We start from the raw sequence: 26,731 nt of genomic DNA, 5'->3' as shown, positions 1-26,731 counted from the left end.
CAGCACTTTGGAAGGCCAAGGGGGGCAGATCACCTGAGTCAGGAGTTCAAGACCAGCCTGGCCAACATGGTGAAACCCTGTCTTTACTAAAAATACAAAAAAAATTAGCTGGGCATGGTAACATGCACCTGTAGTCCCAGCTACTTTGGGAGGCTGAGGCAGGAGGATCGCTTGAACCTGGGAGACAGGTTGCTGTGAGCTGAGATTGCGCCACTGCACTCCAGCCTGGGCGACAGAGCAAGACTCTGTCTCAAAAAACAGAAAGACTCAGGAGGTTTGTTAACCCTGGTCTATGGTCCCGTATAGCAACAGTTAGCTAGCGCTGAGCAGTAATGGCCCCTTTACCCTAGACATGGTCTTGCCCTCTATCCAGCTCAAATCCCTCATTTGCTTTACCTGTTTGGCCTTTTTGTGACCCCCTACATAAAGATCCAAAGAAGTGGTCCCTGTCCTCAGGAATCCACCAACTGGTAGGGAGGGCACACAAGTTAAGACATAGTAACACTGTGCTAGAACAGGAGAGCACAGTTTGGTTAAGAAAGGAGAAGACTTCTCTAGAAGGGAGCTCCTTAGCTGAATCTTAGAGAATCCATCTTGGGAGTGGGCAGAGAAAAGGGAGAGGATTGTAGGAGGTCCTTGGGAAGTTCCAGGCAGAGGGAGCAGTATTTACAAAGAAATAAATGCATGTGCACAGCGTGTCCAATACAGGCAGTCAGGGAGTGATGACAGGTGACACCCTAGAGAGAGATGTTATGAAGGGCCCTGTGGCAAATAATTTGGACCTATTGTGACAACAATGAGATTCACTGAGCAACTTTAAGCAGGAGAGTTAATTGAAAGCAGGAGAGTCTAATTTCTATGCTAACACTGCTGCGGCAACTCTGGAGGCATGAACTAGCTCCGGGTAGGCATGCCTCTTGTGTTGAAAATGGAGCAGAGGGTGAAAATGAAAGCTGACCTAGCAATCCACCTTTAGCATATTCACAGGATATAGTTTAGAATAATGCAAAAGCTCTTGCAACCGATTATAACAAACTCTTATACTAATAGAAGGAACAAGTTACACTTTGCATAGAGGCAGGTCTGCAAGATTCAAGCAAGATTCAGGATACCACCATAAATGGCAAATTTGTGCAACTTGATTTTCCTATTGCCTCATTATATAAAGAAGATATTAGTGAGGGCTTTCTTGGATGTCTGGCCAACTTTTGTTTTTTCATCATAAAAAGGATAAAAGATTTGAAAAAAAAAAAAAAGGACTGTCAGTACAGGGGCCTATCAGCAGGTGATGCCAGAGGGGGATGCCCAGGACTCAGGCTGGAGAAAGTTCCTGGGGCAAGGCTGGTGACCACAGAACACAGATTTTGAGTAAAAGGAGAGACAGTCCAAAGGGCTCAAGTCCAGAAACGGACTCCAGTACTAGAAAGGCAGGATTTCAGTGCACAGCATTTACTATATTTTAATTGTATAAAATTTTATAAAATTAATTTTTAATTGTACATATTACATATACACATAATCTCCTTTTAAAAAAAAGTCACAGATAAGACTACAGTCCCTTTGACCATCACTTCCAATCTGTATACCCTCCTCACTCCCCAAAAGAAACTGCTATTGTAGTTTGGTGTGAATTCTACAGACCTTTTCTAGGCATTAAAATACATGGAAATACATACAAAAAGTATTATTATTTTGTGTTTCCAAAAACAATTCAAATGAAATAATATTATATGTAATGTTTCACAACGTTCCTTGTCGCTATGGATAATTCATTCTTTGAAATTGTTGCACAGTACTCCTTAGTGTAGCTCTATCTCAGTTTATTTGTTCATGTCCCTATTAAGAAACATTTTGGCTTTCAATATGTCATTATTAGAATTACCATGGCAATGAATATCATGGTACATGCTTCCTGTGCCCATGTGGAAGTATTTTTCTCAGATACCTACAAGTAAAACTGCAGGATCATTTTTAAACATAAATTTAATTTAAATAGCATCAAATTGACTTCTAGAGTATTGGAGGAACTGTTTTTTCACCCTGCTAAACACACAATATCATCAAATTTATGATTTTTGCCACCCTAATGAGTGAAAAATGGTATCGTGTTCTAAATTGCTTTGGTCTGATTACTAGTTTGGTTGAGTGTATTTTCATATTTTATTGTTCATTTGTATTTCCTTTTTGGTATATCACTTTAGTTAATGTAATATGTATTATTATTCCTTCTCTAAAAAACAGAGATTTAATAGTCTGTCCCACTAATCTATGAACTCTTTGAAACAGGGACTCTTTCTTTCTTTATTGTTTTATCTTGTTTGTTATGAGAGTCTGAAAAAGTTACTTCACTTCTCTGGGTCTCAGTTTTCTTATCAGTAAAATGGTCATAATAATCTAGGTTAGGAGTCCCTTATCCAAATTGCTTGGCACCAGAAGTGTTTTGGATTTTGGATATTTTCAGATTTTGAAATGTTTGCATTATACTTCCCAGATGGGCATCCCAAATCTGAGCATCTGAAATCCAAAATGCTGTAATGATCATTACCTTTGAGTGTCGCGTCAGTGCTCAAAAACGTTCAGATTTTAAAGCATTTCAGGTTTCACATTTTCAGATTTGGGATGCTCAACCTATAGTACCCACTTCATTGAGATGTCATGAGGATAAAGGAGTACACAGTCACCCTCTGTATTTGTGGGCTCTGTATCCACGGATTCAACCAACTATGAATCAAAAATATTCAGAAAAAAATTGCATCTGTACCACACATGTATACTTTTTCTTGTCATTATTCCATAAACAATACAGTGGGCTAATTATTTACATAGTATCTACTTTGTATTCATTATTATAAATTATCTAGAGATTATTTGGAGTATACAGGAGGATACACATAGGTTATATACAAATATTACCCTGTTTTATATAAGGGACTTGAGCATCTTGAGATTTTGATATCCACGGGAAGTTCTGAAACCAATCCTCTATGAATACAAGGAACAACAAGGAACAACTGTATAGGGAAAGCATTTATCAATGCTATCTATTAATATTATTGTATCCTCAGGATTTAGAGTGCTCAGTGTATAACAGACAATTAAATATGGCTTGAAGTTGAATTTGGAGATCCTATGAACAGACAAGACACCAGAGCAGAAGCCAGGAAATGAGGAAACAAGTTAAGAACCTGGTTCCCAGAACTGAGAAATAAAGCAGGTACTTGGTTCCAAAGAGCAAGGAAGGGTCCTACCTCTTGGGCTGGATCATAAGGTAACCTCAAGTTACCTGGAGCCAGGTCATAAACTCAGAGCTACCAGACAGACTTAACCCAGACACTGGCAGAGAAAGCTAAACAACAGGATGCCAAATGAATAGGAGGGCTAAATAACTCCTACCATGGCGAGAAGAAGCAGTGAGTCAGGCAGAATAGCAGAGGTGGGCAATAATACCTAATTGGCAAAGGGTTTTAAAGCAAACCATTGTTTTAGTTAGAAAGATCCAGCCATATCACTAAGCTGAAATCATTAAGTGTTTCTAAGTCCCTTTATTTAAGACAGAGGATAGAAAAATGAATTCTCTCAGGAAGTGTTATAAACTAATTTTCACCTTGGATTTTGCTAGGTTCTGAAAGATTTCTTTTAATTCATCCTTCATTCTGCTTTAATATAAACTTAAAAGCATTGTTTAATTTTTCGGCTTTTAAAGATAAAGTGATAATTAGGACAGGTGCAGTGGCTCATGCTTATAATTCCAGCGCTCTGGGAGGCTAAGGCTGAAGGATCACTTGAGACCAGTCTGGCCAACATGGCGAAACCCTGTCTGTACTAAAAATACAAAAATTAGCCAGGCATGGTGGTGCATGTCTGTAATCCCAAGCTATTAGGGAGGCTGAGGCACAAGAATTGCTTGAACCCAGGAGTCAGAGATAGCAGTGAGCCGAGATTGTGCTACTGCACTCCAGCCTGGGTGACAGAGTGAGACTCTGTCTCAAAACAATAAAAAAATTTTTAAAAAATAGTTAATTTGCATACTGTAAAACGCACCCTTTTCAGTATACCGTGCTGTGAGTTTTGGCAAACACACAGTCATGTAACCACCACCACAATCAAGATGTAGAACAGTTCCATTACCACCCAAACTCCTTTATGCCTGTTTATAATCAAGCTTTCCTCCTATCTCCAGCTCCAGACATCACTGATCTTTTTTCTGTCCCTATGGTTTTACGATTTCCAAAATGTCAGATAAATGAAATCATAAAGTACATAGCATTTTGAGTCTGATTCTTACACTTAACATACATATTTGAGTTTCCTTCATGTTGTATGCATCAGTAGTTAATTCCTTTTTCTCCTCACTGAGTAGAAGTCCATTGTATGGATGGATATACCACAGCTTGTTGATCCTGTCACCAGCTGAGGACAATTTATTTCCAGTTTTTGGCAATTATGAATAAAGCCTCTATAAACATCAATCAACAGGTCTTTACGTGAACGAGTAAGGTTTCATTTCTCTTGGGTGAATACCTAGGAGTGTGACTCCTGGGTCATAGGATAGGTATATGTTTAACTATATATATAACTGCCAAACAGTTTTCCAAAGTGGCTATACTATTTTATATTCCCACCAGCCATGTATCTGTTTGATTTTTAATAATTCTTGTAAAACACGGTCCAGAACATTTTCTACAGGATAAAACATCCCACATTCTCATTCATGTACTCAGTATCTTCCTTCTGACCATTGAGGAAACTGTCTTCTTCCCAGCTATGTGTGTCACTGCTTTTCCACATGCATCCCTGGGTACAGGGAAGACCCTGACCATGCCAGTGCTTCCCCACATCCATGGTTTTGTTTATGCCATTTGCCACCTGGGATGTTTACCTTTTATTACTGAAATCAGATGGAGTCTCACTCTGTCATCTAGGCTGGAGTGCAGTGGCACTATCTTGGCTCACTGTAACCTCTGCCACCTGAGTTCAGGTGATTCTCCTGCCTCAGCCTCCCAAGTAGCTGGGATTACAGGCACCGACCACCACACCAAGCTAGTTTTTGTAGTTTTAGTAGAGACGGGTTTCACCATCTTGGCCAGGCTGGTCTTGAACTCCTGACTTCATGATCCACCCTCCTCAGCCTCCCAAAGTGCTGGGATTACAGGTGTGAGCCACCACGCCTGGCTTTTTACTGAAATCTTATGCAAACTCCACTATCAAAATCTTTTCATTCTTCAAGACTTCCTTCCAGTCTCCAAAAAAGACAAGTCAATGAAAGATGTTGACAGAGGAGGCCAACAAAACAGGCCCAGGCACTCGGCACAGCCCCTTGCTCTCTGTGCTATCCAGCTGGGATCCCATGTGCCACGTGGTGGGGAGAGCTGGCAAAAGTCCTGGAAGAGCAGGTCTTCCCCACCCCCACTCCTCATTTTATAAAGGTGAATATACCTCAAAGTAACTAGACTTGTTGCAAAGAGTAAAAAGAATTCTCATTATTTGGGTTGTCTGGGATACAGAAAGCGTTTCCTTTGATGCAAGTTTGGGCCAGTTTTTGGTGCTGTTCAAGACTTCTTTCTGCCTCTAAGTTTTTTACATCTGGATATGTACATATGTCTTTGACATGACCGAGAAAAAGAATCAATAAGCAAATTCTTTTACGTATTTCCTATAAAAGAGATAAGGTGCATAAGACAGTTTTTTTTCTCCCTGTCTTCCCTAAACAGTCCCGAGGCCCCCTGGGTGCTGAAGTCAGCACCACAATGCAACGTGTCCGCTCTCGGTTCCATTTCTGGAGGAGCTGATGCAATTCCAAGGCGCCAGGCTGGGCCAGAGCTCGGTTCTTGTGCTACAGTAGAATAGTTTTCCAGCGTGGCTGCCTCTGCACCGCCTGGCAATTCCAGAAATTTTGCCATCTGCAGCTCAGCTCAGGAATACTGAGTTTGCAGCCGTCAGCTTTGAGTGCCATTATCTGAACGGCCCTGCGTGCCAGTCCCGAGCGCTTACACCTCCCAGGCCGCCAAGAGGACCCGACTGACTTGGTACTTCCCTCCGCCAGGAGAAGGGCTCGGTCCTATATGGATCCAGCTGTTGACCAGTGATCTCACGATTGAAGTGACAAAGGAAAGGAAGCAGACTCTGTCCTCCTCACCAGGTGACTGTTCCCACCTTGCCATCCCAGCCAGACCTGACATCCAAAAACTGCATCCTCAGCCCCTTCCCGACAGAAGACAATGGCTTGCGTGCCAGTTCCCATCCGGGACCCTCCCCGGGCCCTTCTCTGAGGTCTTTCGGTTTTTGTTTGTTCGTTTGTTTTAAACGCTGTCTTGGCTTTTAGCAAAGTCTAAGCATCGCTGCTCATTCCCAGCCCCACCGCCCCGGCCCTCCCACCCCGGAGTCTGGAAACCAGGACAGGGTGGCAGCCGGGACGCTCGCCCGGGCCGGACTCACCCGGCCGGTGGAGAAGCGCCGGAGCGCCTGGCTGCCCCGCCGCAGCATGCTGGAGGGGAGCTCTCGCACTGGCGGCTCGGCGGCGCGAGAGGCAGGCTGGCGGCGCAGCCTGGGCGTGGCCTGCAGTCCGGATGCCCGGGACTGCCCAGCTCGCGGCTCTTGGTCTCTGGAGAGTCCAGACCCGGCCGCAGGCCCATCGCCCGCAGCCCGCCCCACCCTACCAGCGGTAAGGTCCCACCCCCCGAGCTGGCAAAGCCCCTCCCCCAGCTGGCAAAGCCCCTCCCCCAGCTGGCAAGGCCCCGCCCCCCAGCTGGCAAGGCCCGGCTCCGTCAGCTGGCGGTACTCGGGCGGTCAACTCGGTGCAACCTGGCGGCGCGCGCGGGCCTCCTGGAGCCTGCGAGTCCTGACGCTGGTGCCAAGAGCGCGCGCAGTCCTAGGGACCGCTCCTCTCCGCTGACTGGACTTTCCGCCAATTCCAGCCAAGGTCCAGGTGCTTTCGAGCTGTGGGACGGTCTACCAGTTAGCCCCGCAGCAGTATATACGGATCTACCTTATTAGGGGTCAATCTGACATCCCAAGTGCTGTCCATAGCACGGCCCGCAGAAGGCAACAGGCACACCTGTAGACAGATACGGAGTGGGAGCGCCTTCACTGTGTAGGGATCCTGATGCCTACCTCGTAGGCCGGGCGCGGTGGCTCATGCCAGTAATCCCAGCACTTTAGGAGGCCGAAGTGGGAGGATGACCTGAGCTCAGGAGTACGAGACCAGCCTGGCCACCATAGTGAAACCTCGTCTCTACGAAAAACACAAAAAAATACAAAAAATACAAAAAAAAAAAAAAAAAAAATTAGCCGGGCGTGGTGTCGCATGCCTGAAGTCCCAGCTACTCGGGAAGCTGAAGCATGAGAATCGCTTGAGCCAGGGAGGCGGAGGTTGCAGTGAACCTAGATCGCGCCACTGCACTCCAGCCTGGGCAACAGAGCAAGACTTCGTCTCAAAAATAAATAAATAAATAAAATAAATTGGGGCAAAACTAATTGTGGTTTTTGCCACTGAAACTAATAGCAAAGCCACAGTTACTTTTGCACCAACCTAGTAGATACATGCCCTTCTCCCTCCCCTCTCTGGAAAAAACCCTCAGATGCGCTTTAGCTGGACGTTTGTCTCAAACCAGACTTCTTAGCCCAGCGTTTAAGGCCGTCTGCAATTTGGCATTTTCTCTTACCTCTCACTGCTCTTTTGCATATGTAATTCTGCTTGACTGCAGTTCTTGCCTATTCCTTCCTGGACAATGTTTCCCAGAAAACTTTGTCACCTGTCATTTGTAATTATCTTGGCACTACCATTTCTTTTCTTCAAGGTACCGCTTACATGCTGCCTCTTGGAGACTTTTTTTTTTTTTTCTGATTCTTTTCTCCCTTAGTCTCTTTATTCCCCACAAATAATTATTCACTCCTCTTAACGGGGAATAATCTTTGTCCAGGCATCCGTTATGGCTGTCTCAATCTGTTACTGGTGTTTGTATACCTGTTAATGTCTCTGTTTGGAAGCTCCTTGCAGGCTGAGTCTATGTCTGATTACTCAGGATTTACAGTATCTAACACTAACCAGAGCTTTAAAAAAAAAAAAACTTGTTGAAAGAGGGGATAAATAAATGAATGTGTTTAAGAGAGTAAGGAGACAAAAAGAACCATCCTTAAAGCTTGGAGAATTGCAACAAACATCCAGGGTTTTGCTTTGAGCACTACATCTTGCCAGCTTAACCCACTTTCCTGACTGCATTTTGTGACTTCTTGCTCATTTAAACTTCCAAATATTGATGTTCACTTTATTTATTCTGATCCGTATATACTAGAAGGGTGCACAAGGAGTGTGTATTTTTCTGAATGAGGTTCCATAGTTATATATTTCATTCCCAAGTTTAGGAAATGTAGAGTTTATGTTCACTCAAATATAATGAAATATTAATGGTGTCTACATTTTGTTTTCCTGGAAGAACCAAAAGTGTAGTTTCCTTGATAACTGGAAATTAGATCAGATGCAATTAGAGAGTTTGACAGACCAACCCCTGCCAATCTAGATTTCTATGCCCAGCAAAAATACTCCTCCAAATAAAGATAAAACAAAGCTATTTTTAGAAACAAAAGCTTAAGAGAATTTGCCATCAGCAAACAGACAACAAAGGAAATATGAAAGAGTATCCTTCCAGCAGGAAAAAAATTTACCCATATGGAAACCTACAAATGCAAGAAGTCCAGCAAAAAAAGCAAAGAAGTGAGCAAACTTAAAGTGAACATTGGACTGGGCATGGTGGCTCATGCCTGTATTCCCAGCACTTTGGGGGGCTCAGGTGGGCAGAGTTTGAGACTAGTCTGGGCAACATGGTGAAACACTGTCTCTACAAAAAAATACAAAAATTAGCCGGGCATGGTCGTGTGCCTCTAGTCCTAGCTACTCAGAAGGCTAAGGTAGGAGGATCGCTTGAGCTGGGAGATCGAGGTTTCAGTGAGCTGTGGTTGTGCCACTGTGCTCCAGCTGGGTGACAGAGTGAGACCCTGTCTCAAGAAAAAAAAAAGTGAACATTAACTACATGAACAATAATAATATATTATTATAATTAATATAATAAAATTATATGTATACATGACAATACACAAACAATTATCCAAACAACAATAGAAAATTGTTGGATGTTTGGAGGAAAGAAAATAATCCCAGATGGAAACTCAGAGATGAAAGAATGAATAGCAACTTAAAGGGTAAATATGAGGGCAAATTTAAGTTAATATTAATTGCATGGGACAATAATAATAATGTTTTATGGAGTTCAAATATATATGCATGTAAATAGACTATTTAATCACTTTGTGCCATTTTTGTAAATACAATCATTTGAATAATTTTTGTATCTGGATTAATTTCACACATTAGAAAGTATATAGATGATATGCCAAGTTGAAACCCAAGAATTCCCACACAAACTCAGTATGGAAGTTAGAGTTTTATGTAAAGCTTGCATAGTAAGAGTGGATTATGGTCTTGGGGTTACAGAATACTAAATTGGAATTTTTTTTTTAATCCGGACTGGGTGTCCCTGGAATGCAGTGGTGGGATCACAGCTCACTGCAGCCTCAACCTTTCCAGGCTCAGGTGATCCTCCTACATCAGCCTCTCAGGTAGCTGGAAATATAGGCACGTGCCACCATGCTCAGCTAATTTTTTGTGTGTGTGTGTCTTTTTTGTAGAGATGGGGTTTTGCCATGTTGCCCAAGCTAGTCTCAAACTCCTGACTGGGCTCAAGCGATCTGCTTGCCTCCACTTCCCAAAATGCTAATATTATCAGCTTGAGCTACTGCGCCTGGCCCTAAATTGGAATCTACTCATTCTGCCATAGACAAATGTTTTGTTTAGTGACTAATATCTGTGACATTAGGGGCCTTGTGGAAATATAATACATTGATCAGGGATCTATTTTGTCCTAGACACAACATTCACTCATAATTTTATGAAATTGCAAGTCATATAATTTATAAACTTCTAAAAATGTGTGTAGAACATTTTTACTTCCACAGTCAACTTGGAGGAAACCCAAAATTTGATGGTTTTCCATGCCCTCTTCTTGTTTGGTTGCTTATTTCACTGAAATTAACATGTAGCTATTTTGACTATTTGGAAACATTGCTGTTTCTCTCTAAATTTTTAAATTTTGTTCTGCTGAATACTCTGTTTTATCGTATATAAGAGTGATGTGAGCTGGGATAATGACTCACAACTATGATCCCAGTGACTTGGAAAACTCAGGTGGGAGGATCGCTTGAGGCCAAGAGTTCAAGACAAGCCTGAGCAATGTAAGGAGACTCCATTGCTTAAAAATATAAAACAACAACAACAACAACAATTAGCCAGGCATGTGGCATGCACCTGTAGCCCGAGCTACTTGGGAGGTTGAAGCAGGAAGATCACTTGGGCCCAGGAGTTTGAGGACACAGTGAGTTATGATTGCACCACTACATTCCAGCCGAGTGACAGAGCAGAGATTCTGACTCTTAAAAAAAAAAGTGATGTTTTCTTTATAAATTTCTCTCTCTCTCTCTCTCTCTCTCTCTCTCTTTCTGTCTCTTTGAGACAGGGTCTTACTCTGTCATCCAGGCTGGAGTACAGTGGCACGAACAAGGCTCACTGTAGCCTCAGTCTCTTGGGTTCAAGTGATCTTCCTGCCTCAACCTCCTGAGTAGCTGGAACTACAGGCATGCACCATCACACTTAATTTTAAAAAAATTTTGTAGAGACAAGGTCTTACTATGTTGCCCAGGCTGGTCTTGAACTCCTGGGCTCAAGCCATCCTCCTGTTTTGGCCTCTCAAAGTGTTGGGATAACAGATGTGAGCCACTGTGTCTGGCCTCAATCTCAAGTTTATTAAGCACTCTTGAAGTTTTATTAAACAATTGTTAATTAAAACAATTATTAATGCTTAATTATTGCTTAAGCAAAAATAATTTTATGATAAAAACAAAAACTTGCAAGCACCAGCCTAGGAATGTGTAATAGGAAGAACCGAATTCTGGTAAATAATTTTAATAATGAATTAAGTGAATTAAGCTTGATACAAATATATTATCTAATATAAATACTGTATGGAGTTTGCCCCTGGTAAATAATTAGGTCTTATACTTCTGTAAATGTCCCTTTAAGATTAATGTTTATTTTCTTTTTTCTTCCTGTGGTTGATCTGATTAAGTATATGAATTTTAGGGGTAGGGAGGTTGGGGAGGGATAACATGGGGAGAAATGCCAGATATAGGTGACGGGGGGGATGGAGGCAGCAAACCACATTGCCATGTATGTACCTATGCAACAATCCTGCATGTTTTGCACATGTACCCCAGAACCTAAAGTGCAATAAAATATATATTTAAAACAAGAAAAATAAATATAAGTTTAAAGAAAAAATAAGTATATGAATTTTAATAAAGTTTTCTTGGGACAAATTTGCAAGGATGCATCATAACAATGAGCATCAAGAGCCTAAAATAACTTTTTTAAGCTTTCCCTCTTCATCTTTCACTTGCAGAAAGCCTCCCACCTTTTGAACCAGGCATTCCTTTTGGATCTTGTTTCCATTGGTGTAAGCACTATCCTGTGACTCAAAATTACAGAGGCAACCTTGAGCATATCCACTGACAGATCTTCAACTGCATAGTGAAGACTGATGGCTTCAGCTGCTGTGCTCCTTGCATTTATCTCTGCATATACACCGAACTCTGCTTCTCACGGTGGTGCAGCCAGCCAATGACTGGGAGTGGCAGAAATGCTGTGATAGGTCATTTTGTAATGGGGGGAGGGAGCAGAGGCGTTCAGAAGATGCTTTCAGTTATTTTCCTGGATCGGATGTTTTCCCCATGTACCTAGGTCCTTGGCCTCTCTTACCCCAGGAATGGGGAAGGGGTCCCTGAGGCTGGTCAGCTTACCGTTGGAATAAATATCACGGACCCAAAGAGTTTAGCAGAGAGTGATTTATTAGGCAGAGAGAGAGAAAGAGAAAAGGAGAGAGAGAGCTCCCACGCTCTGGGACGGGATCCAAGGGAGGAATCCGCACAGGTAAGGAGCAGGGGAAGTTTAACCCCGTAGTTATTCCCGCCCCATTCATGTTCTCGTCCAATGAGAGGAGTTCTTTTAAACTTCCTCTGGAGTGATTGATCTTCAACTCTGATACTGGATTGGCTGCTAGGTCTGCAACAGAGGCCCTTCCTCCCAGAGCTTTTTGAGGGCTTTTTGAACAAAGAGGCTCACCTGGAATTTCTACCTGACCGTGGGCAGGAAAGTCAAAGAACTTTATCTTCTGGATGGGGACATGGATGGAGGCATGGTGCTGGAATATTCCTGCCTTTGAAACCACACCCCTTGTGGACTCGGTTTTCCTTAACACAGTCCCTCAATTTCAGGGGAAATGTGGATCACTTCTGGCAGGGTGACTCCTCATTGGCCTGTTGAGCTTTCTTTGACTTTCTTAGCAGTCTAAACCTTTTCTTTAACCTGCTTCACAAAAGGTCAGACCTGCATTGTGGCCCTGATAGCTCTCCCAACCTCCCCTCCTAGCCTCCTCACTTCCCCTCACAGCTGTTTTCCATTAATAAATCTCTTGCATGTCTAATTTCATCTTGGCATTTTAGGAAACCTGTAATAATGTTATAGGAGTTGCTAAGAAATTATTTTAGGCAGATAGGAAAAGGGGTCCTCAGAAAGTTTTTGTCTCTTTTAAAGCAGCTCCAGAAATGGAAAGACCTGGCCTTAGAGCCAGGCCGGCAAACTTTGATATGCAAATACAAGCCATTAGAACTAGGTCAACCCAAACATGGCAATTCCCGCCTTTGCCCTGTTGCCCTTGCCCCTACGTGTGCCTGGCAACATGGCCGTCCCCACATATCCCTACGTGTGTAGAGCATCCTGGTGCCCCGAATTTGCATATTAAAAGACTAGGGTGGGAGGATCAATCCCCTCATTACAGGCTACATGAGTGACATACCTGGTCAACCAATCCCTTGAGCCCTATACAAATCAGGTACCACCTCCTCCAGCCTCCTCCTATAAGCAGCAACATTTCGACAGCACTTGGGGTTGCCTCTCTAGGGCTTTGGAGCCCCTCCTCCATCTGTCTCTGTACAGGAGAGCTTCTCCCTTCTCTCCTCTTCCTTCTTTCTTACCTATTAAACTCTCCACTCTTTAAAACCATTCCACGTGTGTCTATGTCGTTTTATCCAGTTCAGCATGAGAGAAGAGAACTGGTGTTCCTCCACTCATTGGAGCTGTATCAATAATATATATCATGAAAAAATCCACAAAACCAAAAGTTGGTTCTTTGAAAAGGCTTACAAAATTGGTACACATTTGGTGAGAGTAATAAAGAAAATATAAATAACAAATATCAAGAACAAAGAATTGGATGGTAGTACAGATTACACAGACATTAAAAACACAAAAAGAGGCTGGGTGCAGTGGCTTACGCCTGTAATCTCAGCACTTTGGGGTGCCGAGATGGGAAGCTTTCCTGAAGCCAGGAGTTTGATACCAGCCTGGGCTACATAGAGAGACCTGGTATCTATTATTATTATTTTTTAATTCACCAAGAGTCATAGCACACAAGTGCAATCATATCTACTTGGAAGGCTGAGGTGGGAGGATTGCTTGAGCCCAGGAGTTTGAAGTTACAATGAGCCATGATCATGCTACTGCACTCTAGCCTGGGCAGCAAAAAAATTAAAAAAGCATAAGAAGAGACTTCCTTTTCAGCTATGATAAAGTCCTTTGCAGCAGATTAATACTCATATGCAGAACAGCTAGTACATTTCCCTAAAATTTTTTGGCATATCTATTTGAAGGCATCAGAAAGCTGAAACAGCAGTCAAGACTTTATGTACTGATGTCCTGGAGGAAAAAGCAACTCACTGAGTTGAATCCAATATTTTGCATTCTGCTTTCCTCTTCAGGATTTACAAATTCTTGGTTTGGGGTGAGAAGTCAGGCATAAAGAAGATGCTAGAGAAACCAGCAGTTTTCAGCAATCTAATGGGATGGAGAACACAAAAACCGGAGTTCGAGCTTCCAGGAATTGAAGAGCCAATATCTTGGAGATAAGAGATGCAGAAGTGCACTCAGTTCATAATACCTGTTTTCAGCTGCATGTACTTGCATGGGATTAGAGGCTATAAAACCAAGCAGAAATGACTGAATAGCACAGCAGAATTTTCTGTACCAAGAAATTGGAGTTCAAGTTACAAGTAAAATTTCGATGCCTCGAAAGAAATAGCACTTGAAGATAAATCCTCTCAGCAAGGCAGTTTACTTCTATAAAAGGATACCACTCATAGATGGAGCAATGGTGACCACACTTTTGGACAAAGGAGGAAAAGGGTGTACTTATGCCTGATGAAGTTTGCCCCTACTGCTGTTGTTCCCCTATTGGCTAGGGTTAGACCACACAAGCTAGACTAATCTCGATTGGCTGTTTTAAAGAGAGTAGGGGTCCGGGCTGGAGTGGCAGTGTGGGTGGTTTGGTGGGAAGGACAGTTAAGGGTGGGTCAGAGCAGGTAGTCCGGGGTGACCTAGGTCAAAGAAGGTGACCGGAACAGGTGACTGAAGCAGGTGACCAGGATGAGTCAGGACAGAGCCAGGGCCAGGGGAACAGATGTGAACTGCTGATTAGAACTGGTGGAGAAGGTTGTTTACTGGAACTACAAGGAAATTATACTTTAAAATAGATAATTAAAGAATAAGAGAGCTGAGCATACTGATACACTGATTCTTTGAAGAGAAACTTGGAGTTCGCTATATCTAACAAGCATCTGCCAAGAAGGAAGAAGTTCAATCAACACTACAAGCTCTCAGCTGATACTCTTAAATGACATTACCCTAGGAAATGGTGCAAACTAGAGAGAGTACAGCTATTGTAAGACTACAGCCTAGCCTCACATGAGCTCAGCCCTGACTGGAATGAGCTGATCTGCCTGACTTTAGTTGCCTGCCAAAGGATAGGATCAATACGCTCTGGAGAAAAATAACATCATCTAGAAACCCTGCAAGTGTTCATTCACTATCCTGCGTTCAATTATAACTGACCAGGTAGTACAGGAGTTATTAAGAAATAATTTTTAGGGAGCTAGAAAGGGTGAAAGTTCTCAGTGGCATTTTCCAATTTTCCTTTAATAAAAAGCAGCCCCAAACCATTTCTTCTCTTAACAGAAAGCAGCCTGAGAAGTCAGGCATAGATATGCGAACTAGAAGCTTTTATATGTAAATATAGGCAGCTGTACCTGAAAATCAGGTACATTCAATATGTGTCTCTCACCCTCTTTTCCTTGTCACCACGTTTGCTGGCATCATAGCAGCTTTCAGGTAAAATCACGTGTACAGGTATCAGGGCTGCCACCAGGTGGAGGCTGTATTTGCATAATAAAAGGCTAGGGTGGGAAGGCCAGTCTTTTCGCTTTCTGTGTAAGTGACGCACCTGGTCAAACCAATCCCCTGAGCCCTGTGTAAATCAATCATCACTTCCTCAAGCCTCTGTACAAAACAGATTGCATTCTGCCCCAAACTGAAGACCCTTTTGGGCAACCGGCTTTCTCAGCATGAAGAAGACTTTTTTCTCTCTTCTCCTTTGTCTATTAAACTTTCCGTTCCTAAACCCACTCCTCGTGTGTGTCCGTGTTGTGAATTCTTTCTCAGCTATGACAAAGAAAGGGTATATACCGTAGACAGTGACAAAGAATCAGGGTATATACCCTAGACAATGGAGCCATTTCACAGGGACATCAAGAAAAACGAGCAAAAGAAAAACAGTACCACATGAGAAGTACTAAACTGAGTAGATATAACCACTCTCACTTTCATATTATCTTCAGTAATCTGTACAATAATGCAATAATATGTTGCTCCATGCCTGACTCCACCAAGCTCTGTGTCACATTTAAGGACAGCTGTTCACTAAGTAATGTTTGAGCATTTGTCATGTGCTGGCCACCGTAGTAGATGCTGGATATAGAGAGATGAGCAAGGCGGATGCCTTGTGATAATGTGAGCCTGAAGTTGCCAAGGAATACCATAGGAACCTAAAGAATATAGTCCAAACTGTAGAAGACACATAAAAGAAACAGCAAAAATCCAAACAGTGGACATCATTTCAATCCTGAAGCCAGATGCACATAAAGGCTAACCCCATACTAGATGTTTTAAAATTAACATGCAGTAAAAATGACTTTACTGTTGGTATACAATTCTATGAGTATTAACACGTGTATATATTTGTGTAGGGAACACCACAGTCAGAATATCAATAGTTGCATTCCTCACCCTTTGAAAAAAATTCTTTACCCTATCAGTTTGTAGTGATATCTATTAACTGCCTCTTTGCCCTGATAAACACTGATCTGTTCTCTATGACTGTAACTTGAACGTAATTGTCAAATCAATGGAAACACAATAGTATGTAACTTTGAGAGCCTGGTTTCTTTCATTCAACGTAATGCCCTTGAGATTTGTGCAAATGTTTAGCATTTTCCATGGAGTTTACAATGCTTCTATTATTGATTTCTAAGTAATTTCACTGTAGTGAGAGAAGATAACTATATATATATATATATATTTGAGACAGAGTTTTGCTCTTGTTATTTAGGCTGGAGTGCAATGGCATGATCTTGGCTCACTGCAACCTCCGCCTCCAGGGTTCAAGTGATTCTCTTGCCTCAGCCTCCCGAGTAGCTGGGATTACAGGCATGAGCCACCACAACTGCTTAATTTTGTATTTTTAGTAGAGACGGGGTTTCTCCATGTTGGTCAGGCTGGTCTCGAACTCCCAGCCTCTTGTGATCCGCCTGCCTTGGCCTCCCAAAGTGCTGATTACAGTGGTGGCCACCATACCTGGCACATAACTATATTTCAATCCACTTAACTTTATTGGGACTTATTTTGTGGCCCACCACATGGCCCATCTTAAAGAATAGGCCCTGAACTCTTGAAAAACATGTGTATTTTGCCGTTGTTGGATGGAGTGTTTTATAAACATCAGTTAGAACACACTGGATGAAAATATTGTATAATTCTTCTATATATGTGTACATTCTGTCTACTTGTTATATCAAATACTGAAAGAGGAATGTTGAAGTCTCCAACTATAATTGTAAATTCATCTATTTCTTCTTTCTATTCTGTCAGAATTTGTTTCATATATTTTAAAGTTCTGTTATTGAGAGCATATATATTTAGGATTGTAATATCTTCTTAATGAATTAATCTCTTTGTTATTGTGAAATGTCTCTATTTATTTGAGATAATATTCTTTGTTCCCAACTCTACTTTGTATGATATTAATACAGCCACTCCAGCTTTCCTGTGATTATAGTAAGCTTGATATATCATTCCCTATCCCTTTGTTGCATAAAATTTGTGTCTTTGTATTTGAAGCATATTGCTGGATCTTCTTTTTTTACCCACTCTATCTCTGCATTCTTTTTTTATTTTGATTTTCCGTGGGTACATAGTAAGTGTATGTATTTACAGGGTACACATGATATTCTGATACAGACATACAATGCATAATAATCACATCAGGGTAAATGGGGTGTCCATCACCTCAAGCATTTATCCTTTCTTTGTGATGCAAACAATCCAACTATACTCTTAGTTATTTTTAAATGTACAATAAACTGTTTTTGACTGTAATCTCCTTGTTGTGCTATCAAATACTAGATCTTATTCATTCTATCTATTTTTGTACCCACTAGCCATACCCACTTGCCCCCCGACCACCCCTGCCACCACCGCTACCCTTCCCAGCCTCAGGTAACCATCATACTACTCTCTATCCCCATGCGTTTAATTGTTTTTCTTTTATAGTTCCTACAAATAAGTGAGAACTTGAACTATTTGCCTTTCTGTGCCTGGCTTATTTCACTTAACATAATGACCTCCAGTTCCATCCATGTTGCTGCAAATGACAGAATCTTATTATTTTTATGGCTGGATAGTACTCCATTGTGTATAAGTATCACATTTTCTTTATCAATTTATCTGTTGATAGACACTTAGGTTGCTTCTAAATCTTGGCTGTTGTGAATAGTGCTGCAATGAATATGGAAGTGAGTGCAGTATATCTCTTCAATATACTGACTTCATTTTTGGGGGGTGTATACCTAGCAGTGTGATTCATTGGGTATATAGCTCGCAGTTTTGTTCTCTTTGCTCAGGATAGCTTTGGCTATTCTGGGTCTTTTGTGACTCCATATAAATTTTAGAACTATTTTTTCTATTTCTGTGAAGAATGTCATTGGTATATTGATAGGGATTGCACTGAATTCGTAGATTGCCTTGGGTAGTATGGACATTTTAACAATATTGTTTCTCCAGTTCTTGATCATGGAATATCTTTCCATTTCTTGTGTGTCCTCTTCAATTTCCTGCATCAATGTTTTATAGTTTTTATTGCAGAGATCTTCAATTATTTAGTTAAATTTATTCCTAGGTATCTTATTTGACTTGTAGCTATTTTAAATAGGATTACTTTCTTGATTTCTTTTTCAAATTGTTCACTATTGGCATGTAGAAATACTACTGATTTTTGTATGTTGATTTTGTATACAACAACTTTTCTGAATTTGTTGATCAATTCTAATAGTTTCTTGGTGGAGTCTTTAGATTTTTTTAAAATATAAGATTGCATCATCTGAAAACAAGGATAATTTGGCTTCTTACTTTCCAGTTTGGATGCCCTTTCTTTCTTTCTCTTGTCTAATTGCTGTAGCTGGGACTTCCAGTACTATGTTGAATAACAGTGGTAAAAGTGGGCATACTTGTCATTGTTCCAGATCTTAGAGGAAAGATTTTCCATTTTTCCCCATTCAGTATAATACTAGCTGTGGATTTGTTTACTGTGTTGAGGTATGTTACTTCTATACCCAGTTTTTTGAGGATTTATCCTGGAGGGATGTTGAATTTTATCAAATGTTTTTTCAGCATCGAGATGATCATTGATTTTTGTTCTTCATTCTGTTGATATGCTGTTTCACATTGATTGATTTACATATGTCAAACCATCCTTGCATCCCTGGGATAAGCTACTTGGTCATAATAAATGCTCTTTTTAACGTCTTGTTGAATTTGGCTTACTAGTATTTTTTTGAGGATATTTGCATTAATGTTCATCAGGGATATTGACCTGTAATTTTCTTTTTTTGATGTGTCTTTGGTTTTGGTATTAGGGCAATACTGGCCTCACAGAATAAATTTGGAAGTATTCCCTCATCCTCTATTTTTCTGAATAGTTTGAGAGGGATTGACATTCATTTTTCTTTAAATGTTTGGTAAAATTCAGCAGTGAAGCCATCAGGTCTCTGGCTTTTCTTTGCTGGGAGACTTTTTATTACAACTTTGATCTCTTTACTTCTTATTGGTCTGCTCAGGTTTTGGATTTCTTCATTTCCCAATCTTGGTAGGTTGTAGGTTTCTAGGAATGTATTCATTTCTTCTAGATTTTGCAATTTATTGACATACAGTTGCTGATAGTAGGCACTAATGATCCTTTGAATTTCTGTGTATCAGTCCTAAAGTCTTCTCTTTCATGTCTGATTTTAATGTATTTGGCTCTTCTCTCTTTTTTTCTTAATTAGTCCAGCTAAAAGTTTGTCAATTTTATCTTTTTAAAAAACACCATTTCCTTTCATTGATCTTTTTTTTTTTTTTCATTTTTAATGTCATTAATTTCTGCCCCGATCTTTATTATTTCTTTTCTTCGATTAGTTTTGGGTTTGATTTGTTTATGCTTTTCTAGTTCTTTAAGATGCATCATTAGTTTATCTATTTGAAGTTTTTCTTCTCTTTGAGGTAGGTGCTTATAGCTATAAACTTCCTTCTTAGGACTTCTGTCACTGTATCCTCTATCTGTAGGTTTTGGTAGGCTGTGTTTCCATTATCATTTGCTTCAATTTTCTTCTTAATTTCTTCATTGACCCACTGATTATTCAGGAACAATTTGTTTAATTTTAATTTGTTTGTATAGTTTCCAAAATTCCTCTTGCGATTTCTAGTTTCATTCCATTGAAGATGCTTGATATTATTTCAATTTTTGGAATGTTTTAAGACTTGTTAAACTATATATATATAATATAGTTTATTCTTGAGAGTGATCCATGTGCTGAGGAGAAGAACATGTATTCTGCAGCCACTGGATGAAATGTTCCGTAAATATCTATTAGGTCCATTTGGTCTATGGTGTAGATGAAGTCTGATGTTTCTTTGTTGATTTTCTGTCTGGATGATCTGTCCAATGTTTAAAGTGGGGTGTTGAAATCGCCAGCTATTATTGTATTGGGGTCTATCTCTCTCTGTAGTGGTAATAATGTGTACTATAGATATCTGGGTGCTCTAGTGTTGGGTACATATATATTTACAAGTGCTATATCCTCTTACTGAATTGAATCTTTTATCATTATGTAATGACCTTCTTTGTTCTTGTTTTGAAATAATCTATTTTGTCTAAGTATAGCTACTCCTGCTCCTTTTTGTTTCCATTGGCACGGAATATCTTTTTCCATCGGCATGGAATATCTTTTTCCATCCCTTTATTTGCAGTCTATGTGTGTCTTTATAGGTGAAATATGTTTCTTACAGGCAATAGATTTATTCAGCCACTTTATGTCTTTGGAGTGGAGAGTTTAGTCCATTTACCTTCAATGTTATTATTTATTTTCTGGTTGTTTTGTGTTCTCCTTTTCCTTCTTTCTTTCCTTCCTGCCTTCCTTTAAAGAAAAGCGATTTTCTCAGGTGGGAATTTTAAATTTCTTGCTTTTTGTTTTTGGTGTATCTGTTGTCTGTTTTTTGATTTCAGCTTGCCATGAGGCTTGCAAATCGCAACATATAATCAATTAATTTAAACTGATAACAATAATTGCATAAACAAATAAAGGGAAAACTAATAAAAAACTCTACACTTTAACTTCATCTTCCAGTTTTTTAACTTTTTGTTGTTTCTATGTATATCTTATTATACTGTGTATGTCTTGAAAAGTTGTAGTTATTGTTTTTGATAGGATGTTTTATTCTTTCTACTTAAAAGTAGTTTACACACCACAATTATAGTTTTTTAATATTCTGTGTTTTTCTGTGTACTTAGTACTACCAGTGAGTTTTGTACCTTCAGATTATTTCTTTTGTGTGTGTGTGTGAGATGGAGTTTCACTCTTGTCACCCAGGTTGGAGTGCAGTGGCAGGATCTCAGCTTACTGCAACCTTTGCCTCCCGAGTTCAAGCAATTTTCCTGCCTCAGCCTCCCAAGTAGCTGGGATTACAGGCACGTGCCACCACACCTGGCTAATTTTTAAATTTTTAGTAGAGATGGGGTTTCACCATGATGGCTAGGCTGGTCTCAAACTCCTGACCTCAGACGATCCACCCACCTCAGTCTCCCAAAGTGCTGGGATTACAGGTGTGAGCCATTGTGCCCCGCCCAGATGATTTCTTACTGCTAATTAATGTCCTTTTCTTTCAGATTGATAGCAAGTGGCAAATCCTGCCAGGCTTGTGTCCTTTCCTTGAGGGTAGTGAGTTCTCATAGTCCTGACAGGGTTCAGAGATGCCATCTAGGAGCCAGGGCCTAGAGTCGGGAACCTTAAGAATCTACCTGGTGTCTATTCTACTGCAGCTGAACCTGGCACCAAAGCTGGAAGACAAGGTCTTTCCCATTCTTCCCTCCACTTTCTTCAAGCAAGGAGTTTCTCCCAGTGGCATCCACTGCCCCAGGCCTTCAGCGAGTACCACCTGGTTTCCCCGATATTCACTCAACGCCCAAGGGCTCTTCAGTCAGCTTGTGGGAAATGCTGCCAGTTCTTAGTCTCTCCCTTCAGGGCAACAGGCTCCCCTCTGGCCCAGGGCAGGTCCAGAAATGGGAGCCAAGGCCTGGAACTGGAAACCCCAAAAGCCCACCTGCTGCTGTACCCCACTGTGACTGAGCTGGCACCCAAGGTGATTTTTGGCTCTAATGAAGGTGATTTTCTGGGTGGATAGTTATTCAACGTAGTGTTCCTGCAACGGGGATGACCACTGGAGGTTTCCGTTCACGCATCTTGCTCTGCCTCCCCTATCTCTGCCTTCCATGGGTGTGTTTACAACATGTTTCCTTCAATGGAATTATTAATATAGTTTGGTTTTAAATCTATCATTTCGCTATTTATTTTCCATTTTCCTCATGTATTCTTTTCTTTTTTCCCTTTGTCCCTGCCTTCTTTTGAATTGAATAGTTTTCATTATCCCATTTGTAGGGCTTTTGGGCCCCACAGGATCGTGGGGTGTCCCTTATGCTGAGCTGAGTTGCAGGATCTGAGAATTAAAAAGACAGGACACTGAAGAACTGGTGAAGAGCAGCTGGGCTCGGGGGGCCACGCAACCTGTGAGCAGAGATCAGCGAGGGCCTCAAATGCCCAGAAGCATCTGTATTTATTAGGTATAAGCAGGGAGCAGGGTCGTAAGTGAGGTCATCATCTATAGGCTTAGTAATAGGGCATATGTAATCATGTGAGTCACAAGCAAGGGGGCCACCCCATTATGTCACCTGGGCAGAGAAGTGGGCTGTGAGCAGTAGGGGGTCATGCCGTGTGCTGTAGTAGGGGTTGTGTACAGAAAAGGGGTCCACCCCCATTAGGTCACTGAGGCAAGGAGGTGGGCTGTGTGCAACAGGTGTCATGTGCCAACATTTCTTATCCGGGGGCTGGAGACTTCAAAGGATTTCTAACAGAAGGATACTGTAAGCCAATGCAGTGGGCGCTGACAGACTTGTGCTCTTCTCTTAAGATATTTATGGGAGGATGATTTGAGCTAGCACAGAAGCAAGAAAAGACTGACAGAGTGTACTGGCTCCGTGACTGGTCACACCAGAGGGGTTCTTCTCCCTCAGTTATTTCCAGGATCTCAGGCCTGAGACCTACTTTCTACAGGAACTGGATGCAAGGTACTACAACTCCTTTATCAGGAGGAGAGGCTCTTGCTCCAAGCCTGCCATACAGTGTATGCCCTTTCAGGCAGGGACGCCACTGCCTGGGGCTTTGGTTCTTGTCCCGGTCTGGCTGTTTTCCCATGTACTGCTTCTGTTCTGTGACTGCTCTAGGCATTCCTCCTACTACAAACTACTATGTGGTTATATGGAAGGATTATATAAATCAGCACTAAATATGTCAGTACAGCTCAGACTACAATACCTATATGATTATATAAAGATTATATAGAACTATGTTAGATATAAATATTAAGCATGATTATATAAGCTAGATATATGTAAGCAGTAAGTTATACTTCAGACGCTAATTCTATATACTAATATATGATTATATATAAAGGATTATATAAAGGAAATAGCTGAGTAACAACACTATAAACTAAGATGTTCTTCAGGCACTAATTGTGGCTGGGGTCTGGACAGTTTTTCTTCCTCAGTGCCCATGGGGGATGTTACCCACACCATTTTTTCTCTACTATTGGCTTATTAGCTACACCTCTTTTTTTTTTAGTGTTTACTCTAAGTTAAAAAAATATATCTTAACTTATCACAGTCTACCTCCCAATAACATACCATTTTATGTTTAGTATATGAATCTTACAACAGTATTTTTTCATTTACCCCTCTTGTCCCTTGTGCTATTTTATCATATATTTTACTTTTACATATAATTTTAAGGTTTTTTTTTTTTTTTTTTTTTTGAGGCAAGGTCTCCATCTGTTGCCGAGGCTGGAGTGCTGTGGTGCAGTCACGGCTCACTGCAACCTCTGTCTTCCTGGGCTCAAGTAATACCTCCATCTCACCCACACAAGTAGCTGGGACTGTAGGTATGTGCCACCACACCTGGCTAATTTTTCTTTTTTGGTAGAGGCAGGGTTTTTCCATGTCGCCCAGTCTAAGGTTAATTTTTTTTAACTTTTTAATTTTGGAGTAATCAGTCTCATAAAAAGGTACAGTTAAAATTTTTAAATAAGAAAAAAGTCTTTTATTTACACATGTACACATGTATTTACTAATCTGTTACTCTTCATTCCTTTGTATTAATCCAGGTTTCTATCTGGTATCATATGTGTAGAGGTTTTACAGGTCCAATGCTGATGAATTCTTCCAGCCCTTTTTTTATTTGGAAAAAACTGTGCTATTTCATTTTCATTTTGAAAGTGTATTTTGTCTGGGTACAGGCCCTTTGGTTTGTTTCTGTGCCCTTTCGGCCCTTTATTGGCCCATTGTCATCTAGCTTGCATAGTGTCTGGTGAAAAGTCTGTAATTCTTATCTCTGTTCTTCTGTATAAGAAGGCATATTGTCTTTTTCTCTCTAACTTATTTTATGATTTTTTCTTTATGGTCATTTTTTTGGCATTTTAACATGATGGAGTGTGCGCACGTGTGTGTGTGTGTGTGTGTGTGTGTGTGTGTGTCTTACTTGGGGTTATTGAGAGTTTAAGGTATATAACTTCATTATTTCCTTCATAAGTGCAAACATTTTGGTCATTGTTTCTTAAAATATTTTCCCATCTTTCCTTTTCTGGGTCCTCAACTATATATACATTATAGCACTTGATATTGTCCCAAAGGTCTCTGAGATTGTCCTAATTTCTTTCATTTCTTTTTTCTCTCTTGAGTTTAGATTGTTCCTATTGGTATTTTTTCAGATTTATTGACAGTTTCTTCTTTGTGCCTACTCTGCTGTTAATTTCATTCCATAGATATTTAAGTTTATAATTTGCTTGGTTCTTTGTTTTTGTTTTGGCTCTTTTTTATATGTTACATTTCTTTCCCCATTGTGTTCATGTTTACTTTTTTTTTCTTTTTGAGCCAGAGTCTTGCTCTATTGCCTAGGCTGGAGTACAATGGCATGATCTTGGCTCGCTCCAACCTCCGCCTCCCAGGTTAAGCCTTTCTCCTGCTTCAGCCTCCTGAATAGCTGGGATTACAGGAACCCACCATCATGCTGGCTATTTTTTGCATTTTTGTAGAGATGGGTTTCACTATGTTGGCCAGGCTGGTCTTGAAGCCCTGACCTCAGCTGATCCACCCGCCTCAGCCTCCCAAAGTGCTGGGATTACAGGTGTGAGCTACCATGCCTGGCCCATGTTTTTCTTTAAGAACTAAATCAGGCTGGGCACAATGGCTCACGTCTGTAATTCCAGCACTTTGGGAGGCAGAGGCAGGCAGCTCCATCCAAGTTGCTGCAAAAGACATATTTAGTTCTTTTTTATGGCTGAGTCGTATTCCATGGTGTATGTATACCACATTTCTTTTCTTTTCTTTTCTTTTCTTTTTGAGATGGAGTCTTGCTCTGTTGCCAGGCTGCAGTGCAGTGGTGCAATCTTGCCTCACTGCAACCTCCACCTCCTGCGTTCCAGCAAGTCTCCTGCCTCAGCCACCTGAGTAGCTGGGACTACAGGCGTGTGCCACCACATCCAGCTACTTTTTGTATTTTTTAGTAGAGATGGGGTTTTGCCATATTGGCCATGCTGGTCTCAAACTCCTGACCTCATGATTCATCTGCTCCCACCTCCCAAAGTGCTGGGATTACAGGTATAAGCACTGCACGTGGCCACCATATTTTCTTTATCAACTCATTAGTCAATGGGAACTTAGGTTGGTTCCATGTCTCTGCAATTGTCAATTGTGCTGCAACAAACATTTGCATGCAGATGTTTTTTGGATATAACAACTTCTTTTCCTTTGGGTAGATACCCAGGAGTGGGATTGCCGGATTGAATAGTAGATCTACTTTTAGTTCTTTAAGAAATCTCCATACTATTTTCCATAGAGGTTGTACTAATTTACATTCCCACTAGCAGTGTATAAGCATTTCCTTTTCTCCTTATCCACACCAACATCTATTGTTTTTTGACTTTTTACCAGTGGCAATTCTTGTAGGAGTGAGGTGGTATTTTATTGTAGTTTTAATTTACATTTCCCTGATCAGTGATGTTGAGCATTTTTCATATGTTTTTTGGCCATTTGTATATCTTCCTTTGCGAAATGTCTGTTCATGTCATTTGCCCACTTTTTGATAGGATGGTATGTTTTTTCTTGCTGATCTGTTGAGTTCCTTATAGATTCTGGATATTAGTCTTTTGTCAGATACATAGTTTGCAAATATTTTCTCCCATTCTGTAGATTGTCTGTAAAACATTCTCATCTGCAAATTTCACTATTCCCATAATTTCTTTTTTTTCTTTCTTTTTTTTTTCTGAGACAGGGTCTCACTCTGTCATCCAGGCTAGAGTGCAGTGGTGCAATCTTGACTCACTGGAACCTAGACCTCCTGGGCTCAAGTGATCCTCCCATCTCAGCCTCCCAAGTAGCTGAGACTACAGGCACATGCCACCATGCTTGGCTAATTTTTGTATTTTTCGTAGAGACAGCATTTCATCATGTTTCCCTGGCTGGTCTTGAACGCCTGCACTCAAGCGATCTGCCCACATTGGCCTCTCAAAGTGCTGGGATTACAGGAGTGAGCCACTGTGCCTGGCCATTTCTATCCTTTCTGTGTCTATTACATGATTTTTCCTCTTGGTTATAGATCATATTCTCTTGCTTCTTAGCATGTTTCATGATTTTTAATTGAATATTTAATTGGATATTTAATTGGATATTTCATGATTTTTAATTGGACTGTTGAGTGCCTGGATTTTGTTATCTTCTTATAAAGCTTTTGGTTAAAACTGTACATTGTATATAATATAATGCAGCTACTCTGGATTCTATGTTGATCTTCAGAGAATTATTTGACTGGTATTTTTTGTTGT

At 40.8% G+C, this 26,731-nt stretch overlaps 1 protein-coding gene across 1 annotated transcript in view; it reads right to left on the bottom strand.

Moving 5' to 3' along the window:
- The window catches only part of ALDH1L2 (aldehyde dehydrogenase 1 family member L2), a 65,935-nt gene extending 59,446 nt beyond the window's left edge, over positions 1–6,489 (bottom strand). Inside the window, exon 1 of the mRNA XM_012469194.3 lies at positions 6,436–6,489. Coding sequence (XP_012324617.2) covers positions 6,436–6,483 — 48 coding nt within the window. The 5' untranslated portion in view covers positions 6,484–6,489. The remainder of the gene's footprint in view (positions 1–6,435) is intronic.
- Positions 6,490–26,731: the final 20,242 nt, after the last annotated feature.

This window comes from Aotus nancymaae, unplaced genomic scaffold, assembly GCF_030222135.1.
Source record: "Aotus nancymaae isolate 86718 unplaced genomic scaffold, 86718_ANA_hifiasm-v0.15.2.pri h1tg000021l, whole genome shotgun sequence".
NCBI lineage: Eukaryota > Metazoa > Chordata > Mammalia > Primates > Aotidae > Aotus > Aotus nancymaae.
The sequence above is the reverse complement of the archived record's forward strand: the minus strand, read 5'-3'. Positions and strand labels throughout refer to the sequence as shown.